Raw genomic sequence first — 26584 nt, 5'->3', positions numbered from 1 at the left:
CTTTGTTTTCATGGAGACGTGGCTCAGCAACAGAGTTCCGGACACCGCCATTCAGCTAGACAGGCTTGCCTCGTTTTGTGCCGACAGAAATACAGCTCTCTGCGGCAAGACTTGCGGTGGTGGCTTGTGTGTTTACATCAACACGGAATGGTGCAAGAACTCTATGCTAGTCTCTAGTTACTGTTCATCACTGTTGGAGCTTGTGACTGTTACATGCAGACCTTTTTATTTACCACGGGAATTCACCACTGTTATTATAACAGTGGTGAACAGAGTTTACATTCCCCCCAGCGCTAACGCTAAGGAAGCGCTCTGTGAACTGTATAGGGCTATGAGAGAACTGCAGAACGCTCACCGCGACGGACTGTTTATTGTCGCCGGAGATTTCAACAATGTGAATCTCAAGACAGTGCTCCCTAAATTCCATCAGTATGTGGAATTTGCAACGAGAGCGGCGAACGCGCTTGATCTTCTTTACACAAACATCCCAGGCGCGTTGTGGGAGCCCCGCCCCCACCTCGGCTACTCAGACCACATCTCTGTTATGTTAATTCCAGCATACAGACTGCTCGTCAGATGCATAAAACCGCTTCAGAAGCAGCCGAAAACCTGGCCAGCAGGAGCCATCTCTGCTCTTCAGGACTGTTTTGAGTGTACTGACTGACACATGTTCAGGGAGGCTGCAACATATGGCGATTCTACCAACTTTGAGGAATACACAGCATCAGTGACCAGCTACATCAGCAAGTGCATTGATGATGTCACCTTCTCCAAGACCATCACCACACGCTCCAACCAGAAGCCGTGGATGAATGCAGAGGTGAGCACACTGCTGAGGACACGAGACTCCGCCTTCCGTGCAGGCGAAACGGCTGCCCTAAGAACAGCTAGGGCCAAACTGTCCCAGGCAATCAGAGGCAAAGCGCGCACACGCCCAGAGAATCCACAGTCACTTCCAGGACAGCGGTGACACGCGGCGCATGTGACAGGGCATCCAGGCCATCACCAACTACAGGACGACATCAGTTGCCTGTGACAAAGATGTCTCCCTTCAGTTGCCTGTGACACAGATGCGCTGAACGACTTCGACACTCGGATTGAAGTGCAGAATGACATGGTGGCGAGGAAAACTCTATGCAGAGTCAACCCACGGAAGGCTGCTGAACCAGACAACATTCCTGGGAGAGTGCTCAGAGGATGTGCAGACCAGCTAGCAGATGTTCTTACCGACATCTTCAACATCTCTCTGAGCAGCGCCGTCGTTCCAACGTGCTTCAAGGCCGCCACCACCATCATCCCCATGCCAAAGAAGTCTTCAGTGTCCTGCCTCAACGACTACCATCCCGTCACACTCACACCAATCATCATGAAGTGCTTCGAGAGGCTCGTCATGAGGCACATTAAGACCCAGCTGCCCCCCTCACTAGACCCACTGCAGTTTGCGCATAGTTCAAAACGTTCAACGGACGACGCTCGAATCACATCATCAAGTTCGCCGATGACACGACCGTGGTGGGTCTCATCAGCAAGAACGACGAGTCAGCATACAGAGAGGAGGTGCAGCGGCTAACGGACTGGTGTAGAGCCAACAACCTCTCCCTGAATGTCGACAAAACAAAAGAGATGGTTGTTGACTTTAGGAGAGCACAAGGTGAACACTCTCTGCTGAACATCGACGGCTCGTCTGTGGAGATCGTCAAGAGCACCAAATTCCTTGGTATTCACCTGGCGGAGAACCTCGCCTGGTCCCTCAACACCAGCTCTATCACCAAGAAAGCCCGGCAGCATATCTACATTTTTCGAAGGCTGAGGAAAGCACATCTACCACCCCCCATCCTCACTACATTCTATAGAGGGACTATTGAGAGCATCCTGAGCAGCTGCATCACTGCCTGGTTTGGGACTTGCACCGTTTCGGACCGCAAAGCCCTGGAGAGGATAGTGAGAACAGCTGAGAAGATCATCAGGGTCTCTCTTCCCTCCATCAATGACATTTACAAAAAACACTGTATCCGCAAAGCAACCAGCATTGTGGACGACCCCACACACCCCTCACACAAACTCTTTACCCTCCTACCGTCTGGCAAGAGGTACCGAAGCATTTGGGCCCTCACAGCCAGACTGTGTAACAGCTTCTTCCCCCAAGCCATCAGATTTCTCAATACACACACACACACACCGTGTCCTGAGTTGCACTTTAATTACTGTCACTTTATAACTGTCTGCTACCTCAATAACTGCTATGTGCATAGAACACTATCTCATAGTATGTTATGTTTACGTTTTTAGAAACAGTCATCTTTTTGCACTACTGTGTACTGGTCGGCACTGCACTGTCTCTCACTGTGCCTATTGTCCTGATTGTTAGAAATTTATAGTACTGTCCCGTACTTTTTGCACATGTTTGCACGTGCACTTTATATAGGTATTTTATTTAGTTGTGTAGTCTCATGTGGTTCTGTGTTTGTCCTATGTTGTTTTTATGTAGCACCATGGTCCTGGAGGAACATTGTCTCGTTTCGCTGTGTACTGTACTAACTGTACATGGTTGAAACGACAATAAAAACCACTTGACTTGACTAGATGCTGGACGCAAGTTAGGATGTGTTTTTGCATGAGCATTTTGAACGGGAGTTGTGCAAAGCCCGGTTGAAAACTCGCAAGTCCAAGATCAGTCGTAAGCCGCTGCTTTTCTTGGGTATAATGAAGTAAGGGCTCTAGAAACCCTTCTTCATTTCGGTTGGAGGGACAGGCTCTATTGCATCTTTGAGTAAAAAGGTAGCGATTTCCGCGTGCAGGGATTTGGCATGCTTGCCGTGCACTGCGGTAAAGCGGAAGCCCGTGAAGGGTGCCTGAGGCCTGGCAAACTGAATAGCGTAACAGAGTCGGATGGTCCGGGCCAGCCAGCGTGACGGATTGGGAAGTGAAAGCCACGCATCCAAGCTCCGTGCTAGGGGCACCAAGGGGACAATTAATTTTTACATACCTGGTGGGGCTTCAACAGAACATTCTCCTCCTGGCCCTCCACCGGGGGACGGAGTGGTCTGCTTACCAGCTCCGGAGCTAACGTCTTGGTCCCTGGGTCGAACGTCTCAGGAGCACCTGGGAGCCTTACGGGTACTCGAGGGGGTCTGTGAGATAGGGGGCGTCTGCTTAATTCGGGGTTCTCTACACGTGGGCTGAGAGCTGGGCCCGGCTTGAGGCAGAGCAGGGTGTTTGAGGACGCCCTCGGCGAGCAGACAGGGCATGGCCCATGGCGGCAGGCTTGCGGCGGGGCAGGATATGTGAAATGGCCTCCGTCTGTTTCTTCACCGCAGAGAACTGCTGGGCAAAGTCCTCGATGGTGTCGCCGAAGAGGCCGAACTGGGAGAAGGGGCGTTGAGAAAGCGAACCTTGTCGGTCTCACGCATCTCGACCAAGTTCAGACACTGATGTCGTTCCTGGACCACGAGTGTGGCCATCGCCTGCCCGAGTGACTGCACTGTGACCTTTGTGGCTATGAGGGTGAGGTCGGTCGCTGAGCGCAGTTCCTGCAGCACGTCGGGATCAGGGCTACCCCCGTGCAGATCTTTGAGTGCCTTGGCCTGGTGGACTTGCAGGAGGGCCATGGCATGCAGGGCAGAAGCGGCGTGTCTGGTGGCACTGTAGGCTTTGGTCGTCAGTGAAGACGTCGTCCTACAGGCCTTGGAGGGGAGCACAGGGCGACCCCGCCAGGTGGTAGGGTTCCCGGGGCATCCACCTCGAGCTCCAGAGGATAGCCAGGCTGGCTGTGAGGCGAGCCGCTGTTGCCTCGAACACGGACGGGAGTCAACGAGCGTGCCAGGGGCGGGTGGTCCGGCGGTGCTGCCGTCCCCAAATCCCCTCCATCGCCAGCGGCACTGTCCTCAATCCTGTGGGAAGGAGCGATGGAGTGGCGTGCTTTCTGTTTGAAGTGAGCTGAGACAGCAATGTGGCCATGGTCATGCTCTGAAAAGGACGATCAATGCCGCCTTAGTTATTGCTCTTTAGAGGAAAATACTCTTTTATAGAGAAAATCACTCTTTTAAGTTTGCGCTGTCGAAGCACCCAGGGGCAAACTGCACTGCCATACAGAGAAGGAGACAAGACAAGTGTCAGAAGAACAGGAACAGGTTTGTGACTCGCAGCTTACTACACGCATGACCATCGGCTCCGAAGAAAATTTCTGAATGAACTCATAGTATTTCCTCGCTTTTATATCCGTATGTCTGGGGTGGGGTATGCAAATACTGTCTGCCAACTTCTCATTGGCCTTTTTTCATGCATAAGAGGCATATTCGGTGCTCAAGAGAGACCCCTAGACCCAGATGGGGAACACTGCAGCATCGCTGTATCAAAACAGCCAATTTAGACAGTTATGGCTGAAAACATTTATTTTGTGATTGTGTGAATGCTTATAACAGAAAAAATAAAGATATTTTAATGTTGAGAAAACTATTAGAGGAACTGATTCATTATTACAACTGCTTCAGTTCATGTTTTTTTTTGTGGCTCTATTCTGAAAAATAACATCTAGAGACTTTTGTGCCTGAAAATCCCTGAAATACTCAAACCAGCCTGTCTGGCACCAACAATCATGACACGGTCCAAATCACTGACATCCATTTTTCAGTTTAAAACCCTCAAGTGTTTCTACATTCTATGTTTAAATTTAACCTAATGCATTAACTAGCGATAGTAACCAAGGGGGGTCAATTGTGATATGATAAACACGGGATGATGTCATCATGATGCATTGATCTGTGTTCTGTTGGACACAGCTGCTAGATGGTGCCACTAGCTCATGCAGTGCTGACTGAAGCAGTCAATGCAGACTGTTTTATAATGCATCATTTTGTGTTTTAGTAATAATCATGCCAGTTCATATTGTGATTTCAATCTTAATTCTGTCCATAATGCTGCATGAACAGATGTCATGTGCGTGTCTCAGAGCTCAACATCTGTAAATATTATATAGTATTGAATGGGTTTCTCTCAACATGTACTTACTGCCTGTGCAGCTCTTACAACTGTCACGCTAGTTTTTCCACATTAATGTGAAAATGAGAATGAATACAAATATTTCATGTTCTTTGTAGTGCCAACCCCTCTTCATTGTGTGGCTAGTATTATTTCTGGATTGTATATTTCAATTAACAGAGTTAATACGGACAGTGGTTTCCCATAAACTCATCCATTTTATCGAGTCTGTAACACAAGATCATTTCTCCATCTAAACATCATCTAGACTGAACATGTTCTAATGTCTGGACTATATTACCAGGATTTTATGATTCCAAAATTAATCCAGAATGATCTTCTGGATAAATCTGAAGAATAACATCCCTGGATGTGAACACTAAATAAAATAAATGTGTAATCAATGTACTATGAATAACTGCATTATGAATGTTATTCAATATGTTACATATTTCATCATTAATATATTGATTTAATTATCATTTACTCAGATTAATAATCAGAGTGCAAATCAATGGAAAAATACAGTTTAGCTTGCAGTCTCTCTCTGTGTAAGGCCTTTCAGTGTCAAGGGAAAATGAGCTGATGTGATGCAGACAGTGAGAGTCCTTGGGAAACAGGATGAGACAGGATGAGACAGGACGAGACGGGACGAGACGGGATGCTTTTGTCAAGCGAATGATTATGGAGTTTTAAGGATAAGGAAAACCACCGGTGGCAGCGCACATACTTCTCCATCTCACAGGAATGTTTTGTGTGTGATTAATAAACTCAAATAAGGGAAATCATTAAATATACTAATCAAATTACTGCAGAAAGTAATCATTGTTAGTCAATATAGAATATGTAACTATATAAGTAATTATAGTGTGTTTTATGCATATATAATAAGATAATTGTGCTTTTAGGCACATCAAAGTAAAAATGAAGTCATGTGGGATGTCTGGCTCGAGTGATGATGCAAATACAGGGCAAATGATTTGATTGGATAATATTATTAGATGATAGTTTGGGAAGATTTCTGGATAATCTTTATTGGATGAACCCAACAGAGACTGTTTAATATATATATTCTAAAGTGTAAATTCTGATGCTTCATGAACATCTGGGTAAAAGTTTGGTTTTGAAACTACGTCTCCAGAAATGATTGACTCGACTACACTTCGATTGCTGTTTTGAAGACATCTGACAGGACAGAAGATCCCGAAATTAATTCACAAGTTCAGTATCAGAGAGCACTAAAGTCCAACGCAACATTTCTCTTAATTATATTTGCATTTAATCTAGCACAAACATGATATTTAAAGCAGAATTAAGTTCTGAAGTCAAATATTCTACATGTATTAAAAGAGCTTCAAATGTGGGTACATGCCATCTGTGCCCCGTATGTTATCAGACACACTGAAGAAGTTTTGTGGAGTTCTTGTGTATGTACACTGTATGTATTGACTTTATTTTTTGGATCTTTTTCTCTTTTCAATGTTGAATGTCCAATTCCCAATGCACTCTAAGTCCTTGTGGTGATGTAGTGACTCAATCCGGGTGGCGGAGTATGAATCTCAGTTGCCTCCACGTCTGAGACCATCAATCCGCGCATCTTATCACGTGACTTGTTGAGTGTGTTACCGTGGAGACTAACCGAATAGTAAACACAACCCAACAGTCCTGTAAAAGTTAGCGGTCACTTTAAATGTCTGGTTAATTAAATCTGGGCCTTTCTGTCAGATCACACACACACACACACACACACACAGACACAGACACACACACACACACACACACACACACACACACACACAGGATGGAAGGGAAATCCAGCAATCTCCATCAGTAAGAAAGAGTTTCCAGAGTGACACTTTGTCATTCCACTGAAATATTTACACCGATGTTCTTTGAGATTAATAGTGATATTAAGAGGAGCTAGTTAGCGCTAGCGGTCTAATCTGTCAAACCTAACAACAGTTTGCCTTCAGTCAGCACTTACAGCACATGCACTGATGCAATGTTTGAATACAATGGGATTGATCTACTGACTGAACTTTAATCTGGCTGCTCACAAGATCATAATTTATCAATAACTCTGAATAACTCTTGTCTGTTTGTGTCTGTGAGAGCATGTGCACGAAACAAGATATGTTCAAATAAAAAATACATATTAAATACATGTTATATTATTTATACTATATTAGTCAGAATATTAATAATAATATCTTTTTATTACTAATTACATGCATTACCCCGACTCAAACCCCACCTGACACCTGACAGTTCTGACCTCTAGTCTTTGTGGTTAAGAACAAACAGAGTCTGAACATTCACCTCAGACAGACAGAAGAACAGATTGATGATCTTCATCATCATCATCATCATGTACAGGTACAAGAGCATCAGCACTGTATCATGTCACAGTCAACTGCAGGTAATCTCATTATCTTGTGTGATGACATTAATGAATACTCACAGAGCTTTTCTGCAGTTGCCCACAGCTGGTATCAGTCGTCTTCTGCCCTCATCTGATGTGTTGTATTTCTTCAGATCAAACTCATCCATCACCTCCTCTGACATCTGAAGCATGTAGGCGATCACTGAACAGTGAGCAGGAGAGAGTTTCTCCTTTGAGTGTTTGTCTGATTTCACAAACTCCTGAATCTCTCTGGACAGAGTCTGATCGTTCATCTCCAGCAGACACAGGAACAGATTGATGGATCTGTCAGCTGAGAGAGGTTTACAGTCATCACTGAACAGATTGAGGGATCCGGCTGCTGAGAGAGGTTTAGTGTCATCACTGAACATATTGAGGGATCTGGCTGCTGAGAGAGGTTTACAGTCATCACTGAACATATTGAGGGATCTGGCTGCTGAGAGAGGTTTACAGTCATCACTGAACATATTGAGGGATCTGGCTGCTGAGAGAGGTTTACAGTCATCACTGAACATATTGAGGGATCTGGCTGCTGAGAAAGGTTTATAATCTTTACTGGACGAAAAGATGTTTGTGACATCTGATTTAACTTCATGATTCTTGATTTTGTGTTTAATGTACTGTGTGATTTCTCTGATGCTCTCTGAACTGTTCTCTGTGTGTGTCAGTAGATCCTGTAAGAGTCTCTGATTGGACTCCAGTGAGATGCCCAGCAGGAATCGCAGGAAAAGATCCAGATGTCCATTTGCACTCTGAAGGGCTTTATCAACTGCTGCTGTTAGTAGATCATCCAGAGAGTTTCCTCTAATGTCTGATTTATATCTAGAATCCAGAATCATCTGCAGTGATTCACTGATCTTCTTCTTCATTAAATGTGAGTAAAACAAAAAGAAAGCTGCCAGAAACTCCTGAAAGCTCAGATGAATGAAGCTGAAGACTTTCCTCTGATGAATCACAGATTCCTCCTTAAAGATCTCAGTGCAGATCCCAGAATACACTGAGGCGTCAGTGACGTCTATGCCGCTCTCTTTCAGGTCCTCCTCATAGAACATGATATTGCCCTTCATCAGCTGTTTGAACGCCAGTTCAGCAAGTTTCACAATCACTTCTCTGTTGGACTGCAGGAGTTTCTCTTCATACTTCTGATTCCTCACATTGATCTGAATGAGCAGGAAGTGGATGTACATTTCAGTCAGAGTTTGAGGGATTTCTGCACTGTCGTCTTGTTTCAGGATGTTTTGAATCACAGTGGATGAGATCCAGCAGAAGACTGGTATGTGGCACATGATGTGGAGGCTTCTTGCTCTTCTAATGTGTGAGATGATTCTGCTGGCTTGATGCTCATCACTGATTCTCTTCCTGAAATATTCCTCCTTCTGAGAGTCATTGAATCCCTGAATCTCTGTCACACGCTTGATGTATTTGGAGGGGATCTGATTGGCTGCTGCTGGTCTGGAGGTGATCCAGATGAGAGCAGAGGGAAGCAGATCTCCTTTGATGAGGTTTGACATCAACACACCCACTGATGAAGCCTCAGTCACATCAGGAACTTTCTCACTGTCTGAAAACTCCAGTTTAATTCTGCTTTCATCCAGACCATCAAAGATGAACACAAGTTTACACTCATCATAAATCTTTGAGTCCAGATCGTGAAGTTCAGGATGAAAGTCCAGCAGAAGTTTGTGAAGACTGTACTGCTCATCTTTAATCAAGTTCAGCTCTCGAAATGGAAACACAAACATGAAATCTACATCCTGATTGGCCTTTCCCTCGGCCCAGTCCACAATGAACTTCTGCACAGAGACTGTTTTCCCAATTCCAGCGATGCCTTTAGTAAGAACTGTCTTTATTTCTTCTTTCCTCCTTTTCACCTGCTTATATCCTGCTTCAGGGAAGGGTTGAAAGATGTCATTGCAGGAGATTGGAGTGTCTTGATGGTGTTGAGTTCTGGGTGTTTTCTCCATGTGTAAGACCTCATGTTCTTCATTCACCCCTTCACTCTCTCCCTCTATGATGTAGAGCTCTGTGTAAATCCTGTTCAGGAGCGTTTCATTCTCGTGTACTCCCTCAAATACTCTCTCAGACTTGTTCTTCATGCTGGTTTTGTGTTTGTCTTTGACTGTCTGAAGAACATCATCTACTGGTGGAGGAGAATCCTGCTGCAGGTCTATAGTCACATCATCTCTATTCACACGACAGAAAACAAGGAGAAAAGAAACTGATGAAAGAAGAACATCAAATATCTTCAAACACAGAGATGAAGATTTCTCATTTAAATCACAGAAGTGTAATTGAGTCAGATTCAACATGTGTGTAGATGTTGTCATGTTATCTCACAGAAAGAAAAACAGCAGTTCTGACATTTGCACAAATATTTGCCAAATTTGCTGCAATCTCTGTAATCAATAACTGATGATGGACCGGTTATTGAAATATAATGCACATCCCGAGGTGGTAATGCATTCATGAACAGGGTTGCAACATTATGAGATTTACACGGTATGATAATCATCACACTATTACACAACTACTATTATCAGTTACAATGACCTTTAAAAGAGTGAAAACACAAGGTTATGTTTTTAGTTGAGCAAACACTTTATTATTATTGAAACTTGAAACAGTTTTTTCACTTTCTTGAAAAAGAAAAGTCTCCCTTTTGAAAATAAAATAAATAAAGATAACAGAATTATAATAATATATTTTTTATAATAATAAAATATGTTTTCTCTCCCCCTTTTAAAAATGTAAGAACATATTTACTTATATGAGCCCATTATTATCCCATTTGGGTCAGTGTGCTAGTCTTAAATAATAATAATAATAATAATAATAATGTATTTATGAGAAATCTTGAACACATCTTGAAACTTTAACTACAGATGCCACTGTTGATATAAAATGAGGTCTAATAGATTCTACGTTTAGATTATTTCACATGAAACTGAAACATTTAGTGAAAATATCACAGTTACTTTTACTGGTGTAAAATCCTGAAGCAGTTTTGTAGAAGTGATGTATAATGAAAGAAAAGAGCTCATATCACAGTGGTGCTCCTCAGTGCTGTTTGGCATGTCAGGGCTGTTACTGTTTGAGAGATTCGACTGGACTTCCTCCGTAACGCTTTAAACTAGAAAAGTCTCACTAGAATTGAAATTGGTCGCATCAGTTTTGAGGTCTGCGCTCCACAATCTCGAGGGAAGTCCGGTTGTTGCACGCGTGCACCAGATATCATGATCGTGAGCTGGTTCTGTTACACTCGTGTGAAACTGCAGGTGAGAAGTTTAGTTTATCTGTTTGTGAGATTATCATTAAATCTGCCTCGGCAGTCCTCTATTGAGTGCGCTTCACACGCACTGCTGGTTGTTCTTAGATTATTTATTATTATTGTTCATTTGTTTGTATTCTCTTTGTATTATTTGTTGTATTTTGTGTTTCTTGTATAATGTAAAATTCTAATAAAAAATAAAAGAATATCTACATCGGCAGTCTTAAATAGTCGATCACTTGTGCGGCCGCCGAAATATCTTCAATGGGAGAACCACGTCATTGTTCTTACCCTGCTGTCCACAACCCTGTTGAGAAACACTGCTTTAACTCACACACACACACTCATGTCACACCCAATCGCCTCTCTCTGACATTTTCTCCACTGCATGTGTGTGTGTGTATGAGTGTGTGTGTGTGTGTGTATGAGTGTGTGTGTATATGAGTGTGAGACTCGATTCTGTTATAGATTTAATTGACACGTTATGAAAGCTGACCTCACTGGCCAACAGGAAACTCCCTCTGTACAAGCAAAGATTTACAAGTAAAGATATGATAACTAGGGCTGTCAATCGATAACTGAATATAATCGAATAAATTACATGGTGTCCCAATTAACTAATCGCGATTAATCGCATATACAAATATTTGCTGAGAAAGCCCCTCATATAACAATAATTCAATATATAATGATTATACATATTTATATCAATATTAATTATACATAGTTCTTTTTAAATATTAAAAAATTATATATATATATATATATAATTTTGAAAACAAAGTTGAAAGCTGGGAATGATATTAAGTCGAGTCAGGACAACGGCAAAATAAATGAAAAAAAATGTCACGCCAGACGGGGGCCCCGGGCTTCCTCCGAGGCAGGGTAACTCCTCCTCTTGCCATTTTTTCCAAGAGTCGTTGTGAACCATTCTTAGTCTGGCCCCTCACCTGAGACCACATTGCCTTGGGAGGACCTATCAGGAGCACCTGGCTCCAGACAACACAGCCCTCAGGTTCATAAGGGCACACAAACCTCTCCACCATGATAAGGTGCTGGTTCCCGGAGAAGCAGATTTAAAGTATCTAATAATAAATCATATTGAAGAAGTGTTTATTGTGTACATTATACGCACTCTTGAAGTGTTTAGATGTTATGTTTAATATAAACTTATATGAATACTGTAAATATCATTACTCATCATTATTGTTCCAACTGTCACCACTTGTTTTAACAGTAATGATGTGTGTGCATTACACAGTGATTTTAAATGAATGTATCACATGTATATATGCATGACAGTGACATATAATCAATATTGATCCAATTGATATCATTTGTTTTAACTGTTATGTTAGTTTCTAATCACCCCTCAGACTGTAATGTACATGTTCATACTGTCAGTCAACATGAGAGTCCTCACCTTATATCAGCACAAGGGGGTTGTGACCTGAAGTTAAGTGGAGATTCCATTGACCGGTCACTCTTCATGGACACACAGCTGGGTTCAGGAGCTTCTCTGTGAATGACATTAAAACAGCAAATAAACAGAGTTCAGTTCATGTGATTTATCTTGTTATCTTTGTGATGTACATGTTCATACTGTCAGTCAACATGAGAGTCCTCACCTCACATCAGCACAAGGGGGTCGTGACCTGAAGTTACGTGGAGGATCCATTGACCCATCACTCTTCATGGACACACAGCTGGGTTCAGGAGATTCTCTGTGAATGACATTAAAACAGCAAATAAACAGAGTTCAGTTCATGTGATTTATCTTGTTATCTTTGTGATGTACATGTTCATACTGTCAGTCAACATGAGTCCTCACCTCATATTAGCACAAGGGGGTCGTGACCTGAAGTTACGTGGAGGATCCATTGACCGGTCACTCTTCATGGACACACAACTGGGTTCAGGAGATTCTCTGTGAATGACATTAAAACAGCAAATAAACAGAGTTCAATTCATGTGATTTATCAGTAATTTGATTAATATATATTCTTTCGACCATACAAGCTAGAACCACCACTGGTAATAAATTGTACAATTACTACTGTCAAAAACTAGTACCAGAAATATACTGAAAATTCAACATTTTATTTTGGGTATTTACGTTATTTGACAGTGATTGAGGCTGAGATCAGAAAGCACATTTGAGTTCCTTGTGCTGAATATAAAACAAACTGTTGACAATGTCTGACCTTTTCATTGTGTTTGTGTGACGTTCTCCAGAGAGACTCTTTCTGGAGGTCATGACAGCATTTAAAATGTTGATTTTACACCTGCAAAGACACTGAACACACACATACTGACTATTCAGATAAAAGCATGAGAAGTGTCAGTAATTGATCACATTATTTCAAATGTATTCATTAATAACTGCTGTTAGATGAGAGTTTGAAAGATGATTTCCTGTTTTACTCACAGTCTCCAGCTGTTGATGTTCCTGTTTACTGACCAGAATATCACCAACAAAGTGCTTCACAATCCACTGATCTATTGTTCCAGACAATTCAGAGATTCAGTCAAGTAATGATGATATTTGATGAATATTCCTCTCTTCATTTAATATCCGCTCTTTAAAATAGATCCTGAATTTAGTTTCACTTTCGGAGGAATCTGAAAACATCCAAACAACATTTAAAGATGCAGTTTGTGTTTCTGAAAGTTTATTAAAGTGTTAATATGATAATGTGTATAAAATAATGAAAATATAACTGTAATCTCTTAACATAAACATCCCGATCTTTGTACTGAATCTGAAAACAAGTTCTCATAAGTTTAAAGAAAGAGTATGAACTGATAAAGAAGCACATGAGAAAACAAATATAAAATGTCATAATAAAAGATTATTGATCTTACCGTAAAGTATGATTTATAATCGTGTGAACACTGAAATGGCGTCTCTTCATCTGTGCGGGTTTACTTTCGGTTTCAGTGACAAACTGACAAAAACAAAATGTTCTTCTTCCTCTTCTTTCTGTCTTCAGAGATCACACAGAGACCATTCTTCTTCTTCTTCTTCTTCTGATCACAGTTGTCGTAAGTTTAAAGAAAGAGTTTGATCTTACTGTAAAGTGTGATTTATAATCGTGTAAACACCCTGAAATGGCCGCTGCGTCTTCTTCTTCTTCTTCTAGGATTTAATGGCGGTTGGCAAACCAACTTAAAAGGTGCATTCCCGCCACCTACTAAAATGGAGTGTGAAGCGCATATTGGAAAGGAAGTTTAGACTAAATCTACTCTTTCAAAAAAAAAAAAAAAAAAAAAAAAAAAACAATACATAGAAGGGATTTTTACATCCTATTATATAATCCTGTTTCCTTTAAAAATATAAATAACTCATGATAAATTCTTGATTGCTTAGTACCTTCTCCTAGGAGAACCTGAAGTGACAGCTCATTGATTTCTATATTTCTTAAAGCATGTTTTAGCTGGAACCGCTCTCTTTCATAAGCTTCGCATTCTATAAGCACATGTCCTACAGTTTCAGCTAACCCACATTTATCACAATTTCCATTCTCATGTTTACCAATTCTTTGTAAGCATTGATTTAATAAACAATGTCCAATACGCATTCTTGTTATTAATATGTCCTCTTTCCTGTTTCCGAATCTTCTTCTCTCTGAACCTACTTTTCCTTGAATGCAGTAAAAATGTCTACCTTTTGTTCCTTCATTCCATTCCTTCTGCCAAATTTCCTGTATTTGTTTCAGCTATTATCACTTTAATTTCTGTTTTACTTAATGCCACTTCAATGTCAATTTGTGAATAATTTAATGCCCGTTTAGCCATATTGTCAGCCTCCTCATTTCCTTTCACACCCATATGCGATGGAACCCATACAAGATTTACCAGAATTCCATACTGTTTTGTTCTGTAAAGACTCTGCATTACTTCAATTATCATGTCTTGCCTTGCTGATGATGTTCCACTTTCCAAACTATTTAGAGCTGATAGAGAATCTGTACAAATCACTGCCCTTGTTGGTTGTATTTCTTCTATCCACTGAAGTGCTAGACATATTGCTGTTATTTCTGCAGTGAATACCGAAATATGATCTGATGTTCTTTTGGACATTCTAATGTTAAAAAGTGGAATATATACCGCTACTGCTGTTTTCCCAAATTCTGGGTCTTTTGAACCATCAGTATATATTTGCACTGCACTATAATAAGTTTGATCTATGTATTGCTGTATACCTAGATTTTCTAATCCATTTCTATCCATATGCTTTTCTTTAAGCAATTGGATATCAATCAAAGGCATTGGGAACAACCAAGGAGGAATTGCTGACCTAGCCACAGTAGGGGCAACATTGAAATCACTTAATCCCATTCTCCGGGCTTCCTCACTAGCCTTCCATCCAAAACTTGATAACTTCTTATATCCACATTCCCAACAGTCCTCCAACACCATTTTAACTGGGTGACTGTCCGAATGTCCCTTTATGCTTATAAAATACCTCATCTTTAACTTGAGCCTACGAATTACTAGAGGCATTACACCCATCTCTACTTGCACTGCTGATATTGGGGAGGATCTAAACGCTCCACAACAAATTCGCATAGCTTGTGACTGAATTGCCTCTAGTTTTACGAGTTGAGTTTTGGATGCAGTGCCATATACCATACTGCCATAGTCTATTGCCGATCTTATTAGAGCACAATATATTATTTTAAGTGACTGACGACATGCTCCCCAATCAACTCCTGCTAGACACCTCATGATATTTAATGCTTTTTTGCATTTGTCAACCAGTTTCTGGATATGTATACTAAAATTCAGTTTCATATCCATCCATATACCTAGAAACCTCACAACTGCTGTTTGCTTCACTTCTTGTCCATACAATTTAATATTAATAGTAAGGTTACTTTTCCTTTTTGCAAAACAAATTACCTGAGTCTTATCTACTGAAAACCGAAATCCCCATTCATTTGCCCAGTTTTCTACCATTTTAACAGCATTCTGCAAACATCTTTCCACATACTTTACATTACGCCCTCTTTTCCACAGCGCTCCATCATCTGCATATAAAGATCTTCCAATGCCCCTATCAACCTTTGTAAAGATGTCTTTAATCATAATATTAAACAGAATTGGACTGCTTACGCTTCCCTGAGGTGTTCCACTCTCTATTGTGTGTATCTGAGAAAAAGCATTACTTACTCTTACTTGTATAGTTATGTTAAACAGGAAATCCCTGATCCAGTTATACATTCTTCCTTTAATTTCCATTTTTTCTAACTTAATTAAAAGTCCCTCTTTCCACATCATGTCATATGCCTTTTCGACATCAAAAAATACCCCAAATAAAGCTTCTTTATTTACCTGAGCCTTTCTTATTTCAGATTCCAGACACAGTACTGAGTCCATTGTATTTCGTCCTTTCCTAAATCCACTTTGGCAAGGTGATAAGATATCATCCCTTTCAATGACATATACCAATCTACTCATAACCATACGCTCCATTATTTTGCATAAATTAGATGTTAATGCTAGGTCTATAATTATTTGGCTGTGTATTATCCTTGCCTGGTTTTGGAATAGGCACTATGACCCCATGTTTCCAGTCATTTGGTAACTTTCCTGACTCCCAAACCTTATTAAAAAGCCTCAAAATTGTCTCTAATGCTATCTCTGATAATTGTTTTACCATCTCATAACAAATATCATCTCTGCCTGGAGATGTTTGCTTAACCCCTGTAAGTGCTTTTTTCAATTCATACAAGGTGAATTCTGAATCCAACGTACTACCCGAAGGTCCTTTTTCCTCCAATAAATTAGGATATTTACTTAATATCTTGTCCCTAGTTTTCCTAACATCCTCTGATAAATTTGAATTACTATGAACTTTAACAAATGTTTCTGCAAACACCTCTGCTTTTCCACTTTCAGATATAAATTGTCTATTATTATATTCTAGTACAGGTATGTTGTAATCTCTTTGTATCCCGCCCATCTTTCGTATCATATTCCATAACTCACTTATTTCAATGTCTTCCCCTATTCTATTACAAAATTCCCTCCAATAATTTCTTTTAGACGTCCGAATAACTCTTCTCACTATAGCTTGTGCCCTTTTATAGCTAACTAAATCGTTAAAATTAAGTGACCTTCTTACGCTCTTGAGTTCTTTATTTCTACTTTTTATTGCCTCACTACATTCCTCATTCCACCATGGCATAGTTTTCCTCCTGCTGCCTGCCTTCCTCTTACCTATTACTTCTTCAGCTGTACTCTGAAGAACCTTGCATATTTCCTTATTAAAAACATCAACATCTTCTATACATTTACTTATTTCCTTCATTTTGCTTTCACATAACTCCTTATACTTATCCCAATCCGCTGACTTGAACCTCCACCTAAGCATTTTTTCCCCCACTCTTTGTTCTATATCTACTCCAACTTTACTGCAAATAGGAAAATGATCACTTCCTATTGTACTTTTAGTACTTTCCATTTACATTTACTCGCTAAGCTTTCAGAGACTATTGTCAAGTCTAATGCTGAATGCCTTCCCTTATACAAATCAATTCTAGTATGACTTCCATCATTAATGCACACTAATCTTCCCCAGTCTAGCATATCTTCAATGATCTCACCATTATAATCTGTTTTTGCGCTTCCCCATATTGAACTATGAGCGTTAAAATCACCACACCACACCGTTTTTTGACTTCCATTCCCTCCTATACTTTCTAGAACATCCTTTCTTAACTTATCACATGGATTGTAAAAATTTATTATTCTAATACACCGTGTTCCTTCCCATATTTCCACCACCACAACTTCTATTTCCCTATATACCTCAACTGTTTTATACCCAATTCCTTGTTTTATAAAAGTAGCTACTCCACCTCCATTCCCTTGATGTCTATCCCTCCGAATAGTAATATAGCCATGTATTATAAAGTTATATTGTGATTTAAGCCAAGTTTCCTGTATACATATAATATCTGGGCTTTTCTCTTGGTTTTCTATAAATTTCTTAAACTCCTGTCCATTTGCAATCAAACTTCTTGCATTCCATTGTAAGATATATAACACCATTAAGATCCACCACATGTTGTCTGACTATTTTCTGTTTGACTATTTAATGTTGGAATCTTAAGCCTTTCATTTATCATGTCCACAGTAACATTCCCCAGATCCAAGTACTTTTCTGCGGCTCTGATAATGATTTTGATTCTTTCAGTCCTGCTTTCAGTTTGTGCTGAGTAGTTCACTACTTCAGCTATAAATGCTACAAATGCCACTTTATCATCCACTACTACCTTTTCATCTCTTCGCTCTTTCCTCTGTTGTTTTGAATTAATTCCTTCATTCCTAGTTTCATTTGTTTTAGGAGTCTGGTTTACTTTCTTCAATGCCTCAGCGTATGTTATCCCTTCTGTCATTTTAACATTTTGAACCTTGACTGCATTTTTTCGTACCTGACAACCACCATATCCTGCACTATGGTCTCCACCACAATTGCAGCATTTAGGATTTACACCTTGCCCACACTTGCCATACTCATGCTCGCCTCCACACCTCACACATTTCTGTTTACCTCTGCATACTGCCGCTACGTGACCGAATTTTTGACATTTATAACATCTTAGCGGAGGAGGAACGTATGGTCTTACCGCATACCTTACACATCCTAGATAAACTTTCTCTGGCATTTTATTTTCATCAAAGTTAATCATTACTGAGAGGCTGTCTGTCTTTTCATTATTTCTAACACACTTGAGCCGTCTAACAAACTTTACCGCTGCTCCCGTGATATTCTTTTTAATCTTCTGGCCGCTGCGTCTGAAACTGTGTACTGTCTTCTTCATCTTCTTCTTCTTCAGTGGATTAATGGCGGGTTACTGTGGAATAATTAATGCTACTCAACAACTTCTCTGGTGATGTAATGTGGAATAATGAAGGCCTCTTTTATGTATCTCTTGTTGGGGGTAGCTACAGCTGCTCCCTGCTCTAAAGATGTTCTAAGGAATGTGTTTTTGTCTCACGTTTCGCACGTAGCTCAAACATGTATGTCACCCCCATATAAGGTAAAGAACTATTTCATTGGTGAAGGTCCAGTGGAATGTGGTTTTCTGGACCATAAAACAGAGTGTTGAGACAATAAACGTTGAAGAAAGGATTTGATAGCATTGGTTCTCTGTGTCAGTTCTTTCTTCCCTCAGCTGAGCCGTATCGAGACGGGGATTGCAGATCAACAAATAAATTAAATACATTGGATGACAAAATTATCTAACAGTTACAAACAAACTCTTCAGGTGCATACCGCCTCCTGCTGTGCTGGAGTGAGACGAGGCTTCAGTTGAAGTTCAAACTTAAAAGAGTTGGACGATTTAGGAGGAAGTTGTTGGTCGATGTAAAGTTAATTAATATATTTTACCCTTCTATTCTCTTTTAGGTCAGTTTGACCACATTCAGTGTTTAACCCTTTCCAGTCTGATCCCAAAACTCAGAAAATTCCATTCTGTGCAGAATATCAGAATCAGCTTTATTGCAAGTATTCTTACACAAACAAGGAATTTGTCTTGGTACAAGGAGTTTCCAGTGCACAACAATACAAAAACAGCAGCAAGACATAGGTAATAAAAATTAAAAAAATAATATTATAAATTCATAATTATACATACATACACTCAGAAACACACCTTTACACATTTGGCAGATGCTTTTATCCAAAGTGACTTACAGTGCAATTATTACAGGGACAATCCCCCCAGAGCAACCTGGAGTTAAGTGCCTTACTCAAGGACACAATGGTGGTGACTGTGGGGATCAAACCAGCAACCTTCTGATTAACAGCCCTGTGCTTTAGCCACTACGCCACCACCACACACATAGTGCAATGTATGTAATGGCAGAAGAGGATATGTTGGATAATATAAATAGATTAAGCTGTGTTTTGCACATTGTTATTGCTCAATGGGGCAGTTTTAACTGTTTATGTGATGATAGTCTGAGGGGTAGAAACTGGTTCTGGTGTTCAGAGCTCTGTAGCGTCGGCCAGAAGGCAACAGTTCAGAAAGATAATGGGCTGTGTGAGAGTTACCAGCCCATGTCCTCACTCTGGAAGTGTACAGTTCTTGAAGGGGGGGCACCAATAATCCTCTCCGCACTCCGAACTGTCCTCTGAAGTCTTCTGATGTCTGATATCATAGCTGCACCAAACCAGACAGTTGAAGTGCAGAGGACAGGCTCAATGACTGCTGAGTGAAACTGGATCAGCAGCACCTGTGGCAGGTTGAACTTCATCAGCTGGCGAAGGAAGAACAACCTCTGATGGGCCTTTTTCACAATGGAGTCAATGTGTGTCTCCTACTTCAGGTCCTGTGAGATGGTAGTGCCCAGGAACCTGAATGACTCCACTGCTGGCACAGTGCTGTTCAGAATGGTGAGGGGGGTCAGTGTTGGGGTGTTCCTCCTAAAGTCCTCAATCATCTCCACTGTTTTGAGCATGTTCAGCTCCATGTTGTTTTGACTGCACCAGACAATCTCCTATCTGTATACAGACTCATCGTCATGGATGAGGCCGATGACAGTGGTGTCGTCTGTAAACTTCAGGAGCTTGACAGAGGGGTCCTTGGAGGTGCAGTCATTGGTGTAGAGGGAGAAGAGTAGTGGGGAGAGCACACATCCCTGGGGGGCACCAGTGCTGATGGTACAGGTGCTGGAAGTAAATTTCCCCTGTCTCACTAACTGCTGTCTATCTGTCTGAAAGCTGGTGATCCACTGACAGATAGAGGTGGGCACAGAGAGTTGGTGTTATTTAGTCTGGAGAATAGCTGGGATGATGGTGTTGAAAGCTGAACTGAAGTCCACAAATAGGATCCTTGCATATGTCCCTGGTCTGTCCAGATGTTGCAGGACATGATGCAATCCCATATTGACTGCATCAACCACAGACCTGTTAGCTCGATAAGCAAACTGCAGGGGATCCAGAAAGGGTCCAGTGATGTCCTTCAGGTGGGCCAACACCAGTCTCTCAAATGACTTCATGACCACAGACGTCAGAGCGACAGGTCTGCAGTTGTTGAGTCCTGTGATCTTGGGTTTCTTTGGGACAGGGATAATGATTGAGCATTTGAAGCAGCATGGGACTTCACACTGCTCCAGTGATCTATTCTCATCTATTCTCCAGTGATCTAGTGATCTGATGCAGTGTCGTTAGTGGAAAAATTGTTTTTCAGCTTCTCAGAGTAGCTTCTTTTATCCACTCTGATTTCCTTATTCAGTATACTCCTGGCCTGATTATAACAAGACTCTATCCCCATGTAAGCATCCTCTCTGGCATGATGAAGCTGTCTGAGTTTTCCTGTACACCATGGTTTATCGTTATTGAATGATAAATAAGTCCTAGTAGGGATGCACATATCCTCACAGAATCTGATGTATGATGTGACAGTATCTGTGAGCTCATCCAGGTCTGTAGCTGCAGCTTCAAAAACACTCCAATCAGTGCTGCCAAAGCAGGCTTGTAGTTCCAGCTCTGCTTCAATAGTCCATCTCCTTATAGTCCTTACAACTGGCTTTGTTGATTTTAATTTCTGCCTGTAGTTTGGAAGAAGATGAACCAGACAGCGATCAGAGAGTCCCAAAGCTGCACGTGGGACAGAGGGATATGCATCTTTACTGTGGTGTAGCAGTGATCCAGTATATTCCTGTCTCTTTGGTAGACTTGTAGTCAAGACCGCCTAAACCGAGACCAAGACACTACCAAGACCAGAGGGTATCGAGACCAAGACCAAGACAGACCAAGTCGAGACCAAGACCGAGACCAAGTCGAGACCGGGGGAAAAAAAACAGACTAGTGTTGAAGCTAAGCAATAACTTGTATGAATTCAAGAACAGCTGCATACTAGGGTTCAGCCGCAGTTTACATTCAATACATATTAGACGGTATTACTTCAACTACACAGGCAGAACAATACAGAGACAGACCATGTCATGTGTGTGACTGTGAGCTCACTGTAAATGTTTTTGCAGACTGGGTGAGATGAACTATGTGTAGCAATTGCATGACGGCTGTTACTGCACTATTAGAGGATTGAGACTCCCTTAACTTTTGTGTACTGTTGAGGACTGACATGACTGGTTCATCTGACAAAACATCAAACACCTCCAACAACTGTCTAAAGAATGAGAAATATGTAACCAATTGAAATTATACTTAATGTGTAGATGAAAACGTAACATCAAATTAAAGATACACAATTATAAACTTGGATTAGGCCTAATGTTTAGTCAACAAAACGGATATATGCAGATGATATTTAAAAGACCATTTATTTAGTCTAACACCATCTTAAATACAATACTGTAATCAAACAATATATTTAAAAACGAAATTATAGGCTTATTTAAGTGCAGTATCCGAAAGTTGGTCATTTTGTCGCTATGGTTACACACACACACACACACACACACACACACCGTTGGCGGTGTGCTCAAAGTCATCTGTCAGTTGTGCAGTTACCCAAAATCTCGTTACTTAGGATGTAACGTTAGATACACTCTTCATCAGGTTAACGTTAGTTACGCCCTTAGAGAGGCTTGCAAAAAATATGTCCCTAAATAACTTATACCGTACGTGTGAGAAGAACACATGATAAACAACAATAATTCAGCAGATACATGATCTGTTTGGTCATGGGAGGTTGGAAAGGTTTTACCTCAAAGAGTTTGAAATGCGTAGATAGCATTCCCTGTGTTTACGCTCCAGGTGTCTGGTGAACGTTGAGGTGGTCCCGGCTGTCTCTGTCAAGCAGACTTTGCAGAATCTACATTTCGCCGAATGCTTCTTTTTGTTTGACGATGTGCAGAAGAACTCATTGTGTTCTACGAAAGCAAATTTTATGACCAAGGAATTCGCTGACATGCTACTGACTGACTGTGCTCTTTATGCTCTACGCTACACTCACTCACTGAGGTATAGGCTAATGTTATATGGATGGATGAGCACCAACGGCTCTGTCACAAAAAAATAAATGTGATTGGTTGCATTTGAAGGGCGTGAAATAATAATACTGTTGCATTATCGAACGTTGTGTCGTCGTGGATATTGTAGTATTGTATCGCTAAATCCCCCAACCACTATGTCGGTCAGAGACAGCGAGACCTAGACAAGACCGAGAGGTCCGAGACCAAGACAAGACCAAGACCAAAGACCGTCAAGGCCGTGACAAGACCGAGACCACGTAAAAGTGGTCTCGAGACATACATCACTACTCTTTGGATATGATATTCATATCCAAATTCAAATTATATTCATGTTCATATAACATCAAACATCTGGACTCTATATACCATTTTGAAGAGAAGAACTAGGGCTTTCAAATGATATAAATATATGTGATTATTTAAGGTTAGTCATCCTTTATCAATAAGATTTCACACAGCAATTTTTACAAAAATCTTCTCCGGCCACTATACTTCATTAGACAACTGCATTTTCAACCATTTTAATTACAAGCTAGAGGGAAACTTAGATAATATGAAATATATAAAATTCTGTGGGCAATGTAGAATAGCAGACAGATTAGAAATATAATCTATTGTTTAAAAGTTATGACAATTCTAGTGATTAGTGGGAAAACGGAATAAAACAAACATTTAGAATGTTAAGATATATTTCACATGAAACTCCTCAAATACTCCTTGTGAGCACCTGTAATAATAATTTGAGATTACATCTGAAATTGAAGGACAAAAAAACTGAAATATAGATCTTATGTATGCAGGAACAGAAAATATATAAATTCATAAATACTCAACAACTGCAATACCTGTGGAGAGGAGAGAGGGAGAATAGAGGGGAGAACTATCAAGTGGATGACAACGGCAATGTCTATGTCTAAAAATAAGATTCTTCCGCTACTTCTGAGTTTTTCGTAGGACGTCGTAAGATTTTATCATTTGGTCTGACCTATAAACACCGCCCATATTTTTGTTATAATTGCTGATGACAGTGGGCTGGAGAGCTACTTCTTTTGTCCAGTCACCATCATTTATTACAAACTTAGTAATTTCGGTTGAGACATTCACATTGTGTAAATTGGAGCGGCATGTAACTGCACGCATGTCCTTCCACTGAATTACAAGTATATTCCCCTCAATCCTACAGCACCTCATATCCCCTCGAGCTGTTTTGAGTTCCCATCTTTTGATGTCTTTAAATTCTGCAGGAAATAGTTTACGATTCAGCCTCATGTCCCACAGGCATTAGTTCCCATTTCTAACAACATAACCATAAGAGCTGAGGATGTGTAAAAGTTGTCAAACCAAACATTGTGGCCCTGGTCTTTGAATGGCTGCAGTAACGATTCAAATACTTTGGTGGCCAAGTCAATGACACGGCCATCATGACTACCTGTGTAAACATTAAAGTCGAAAGTATACCCAGAGTCTGATGTTGCAATTACCCATAATTTAAAACCCCACCGAGTATGCTTGCCCTTCATGTATTGTTTAAATTTTGACGAGCTTTAGACTTGACCATACGTTCATCTATTGCAAGATTTTGGTTAGGTTGAAAGAGCTGCTGGCATTTTTGTTTGAGGTGGTCCATAAGATAACGCATCTTCCTAAGGCGAACCTGATTATCCTCTGTGGTAGGGTCTACAAAATTTAGAGCTGCTAAAAGTGCTTTGTAGTGGTCACACAACATAAATCCCCTCGCCCACGAGCCCTGAAGTGACTTGCTTGGTTCCCCATTGACGATGGGAATCAGGGAGAACTGAAAACCCCATGTAAATGTGCAACCAAAGAAATTAGTCAAATGAATTGGGGGTCACCTTCATCCAAGCTCCTTGGTAGCTGGAATTGAGCAGTTTAGGACGAGCTCCCACCCCTGTCGGTTTGTAATCCTTCGTATCTCCCCCCTCTGACTAAAGCAGACAAGAAGAAGGCCAAGAAGGTTAAGAAGGTGAACTTTTGATGAAGACCAGGGCCAGAACAACATGGAAAATGACCACAGGACAAAAGATAATCAGGTGGAGGAAGCTCCCGCTCCTGCTGGTCCTGCTTCAGATTCTGAGGATGAGAAATCTTATTATCAGTTCTGTCCAAAGTTGATAAATTATTTATTAATAGTACAAATATTCCCTGTAGTCAAGGCCGGATTTACCACTGGGCCGATTGAGCCGGTGCCCGGGAGCCTCCAATCTGTAGGGGGCCTCCAAGACCCCACTAACTGTGTGGCCTCATCCTTTTTTCTTTATTTAATTAAATTAAAATTAAATTAATTAATGAGTGTTTGTTTGTGTGTATGTTATGATTGTGTTAACAATCATTTATTTGCACACAAAAAAGTATCATGATCAGATTTTTGGCTTTGTCTGATGATGACAATGAGTCAGGTTACCTCGGAAATTCAACCGAGTTGAGGACATCGAAAAAACAAACAACATGGATAAAAAACGGTGGAGCAGTGGAGCCACAAAACGGAGAGCTAAAAGGGAGAAGGATAGCAGAGAGGATTTATTTAGGAGAAATATTCCAACCATCTCCACTTTTTTCAAAAGTCGGCTTGACGCAAATAAAGAGCCTGACGACACCTGCGGTGATGCTAGTGAAGAGGAGTTTAGCACATTATCCAGCCTTGCTATTTCAGATGAACCTGAGCATCAGCACCAGCACGACAAGACAGAGAACCACAGCCCGGCTGGAGTGACAGACACTTGTTCAAGTGCCCCCCCACCACCACCGTCTCTGACTCCACTTGAGACCGAAACAGAAGCGGGCGCTTCGGAAGCAGCTGAAGGCGGCAGAGGCCTGGCGGTGATGGGTAGATTAACGTACATTACCAGTTTGACAGCCTCAAAATGTAGGTCTATCTATGACTTTTTCCTCTTATTAAAAACCTGATTATTATAGATGCCCGGATCGGCACCGAAGCCTTCCGAATCTGCGTACACCGAACCACCTAAATAAATATTTTTTCTGATTTAGCTAGAGTCCAGCGCGCATTTCAGCGTTTGCTACGTAAAGGAACAAAGGGCGCTGTTCACCACGGAGGTGCCGAGAAGTGACGATGCAACGCTCACAATCTATCAGAGCAACAGAAGAAAAGCACCGTCCACACAGCTGTTCTACAACAGAACCAAGTTCAGAGTAGATGTGCTAGATCAAATGGCGAGGAAATACTCTGTGAAAGCACCCACACGTAGATGTCCAGTGGCTGTCTTTTATAATATCCTTGACCTGGCTGCGATAAATGCTTCCATCATGTTGAAGAAATGCACAAATGAGAGAATGTCACGGAGGAACTTCATAATGCGACTGGCAAATGAACTTCGCTACGGCCATATGAGAGCAAAAGCCACACATCTGATGGTGCGAGGACCCAGACAGGAGCAGCTGATGATGGAGAAACTGCAAGAAAATCAAAACTAAGGACAGTGACGTGCGGTGATGTCTTAAAGAGGCTAGGCACTGAGTTATGAAAGCCAGATTACCTGATTTATTGTTTAAGCTAATAATACGTAATAACAGTGAACGTTACGCACAAGCGCGGCATATCAAGAAATGTAAAAATCAGGATGTATATCGTGTACTCTCTCTCTCTCTCCATCACAGACACACACACACACACACACACACACACAAGCGTAAACAGTGAACGTTACGCACAAGCGCGGCATATCAAGAAATGTACAAATCAGGATGTATATAGTGTACTCTCTCTCTCTCTCTCTCTCACGCACACACACACACACAAGCGCACAGCCACATAGCCAATCTTTTCTTACATACCAATCAGTTTGAAATGATCGGATAATTTTTGGGCCCTTTTGCTGTACTAGTCCATCTAAGGCTGGCGTAGACCTCCCTCTTGCAATTAACTCATATTTGGAATTAAAATCGAGCTTGGAAAAATTTCTTAATTCCGTGATGACGGCCGG

At 41.1% G+C, this 26584-nt stretch overlaps 1 protein-coding gene across 6 annotated transcripts in view; it reads right to left on the bottom strand.

The window, feature by feature from the left end:
* The window catches only part of LOC127648579 (NACHT, LRR and PYD domains-containing protein 12-like), a 127530-nt gene that overhangs the window by 25894 nt on the left and 75052 nt on the right, over nucleotides 1-26584 (bottom strand). The window contains exons 1-7 of one of the 6 annotated variants that reach the window (XM_052133225.1): nucleotides 13533-13798; nucleotides 13096-13289; nucleotides 12872-12963; nucleotides 12499-12594; nucleotides 12296-12391; nucleotides 12091-12186; nucleotides 7439-9583 (exon numbers count right to left, since the gene is read on the bottom strand). In XM_052133225.1, coding sequence (XP_051989185.1) covers nucleotides 7439-9583; nucleotides 12091-12186; nucleotides 12296-12391; nucleotides 12499-12594; nucleotides 12872-12924 — 2486 coding nt within the window. In that variant the 5' untranslated portion in view covers nucleotides 12925-12963; nucleotides 13096-13289; nucleotides 13533-13798. Of the gene's footprint in view, nucleotides 1-7438; nucleotides 9584-12090; nucleotides 12187-12295; nucleotides 12392-12498; nucleotides 12595-12871; nucleotides 12964-13095; nucleotides 13290-13532; nucleotides 13799-26584 lie in introns of those variants that run through there. The other 5 variants (XM_052133227.1, XM_052133226.1, XM_052133228.1 and 2 more) reach the window with 5 other exon arrangements.

Source organism: Xyrauchen texanus, chromosome 9, assembly GCF_025860055.1.
Source record: "Xyrauchen texanus isolate HMW12.3.18 chromosome 9, RBS_HiC_50CHRs, whole genome shotgun sequence".
Lineage (NCBI taxonomy): Eukaryota > Metazoa > Chordata > Actinopteri > Cypriniformes > Catostomidae > Xyrauchen > Xyrauchen texanus.
Note: the sequence above shows the minus strand (reverse complement) of the source record. Positions and strands in the feature narration are given on the sequence as shown.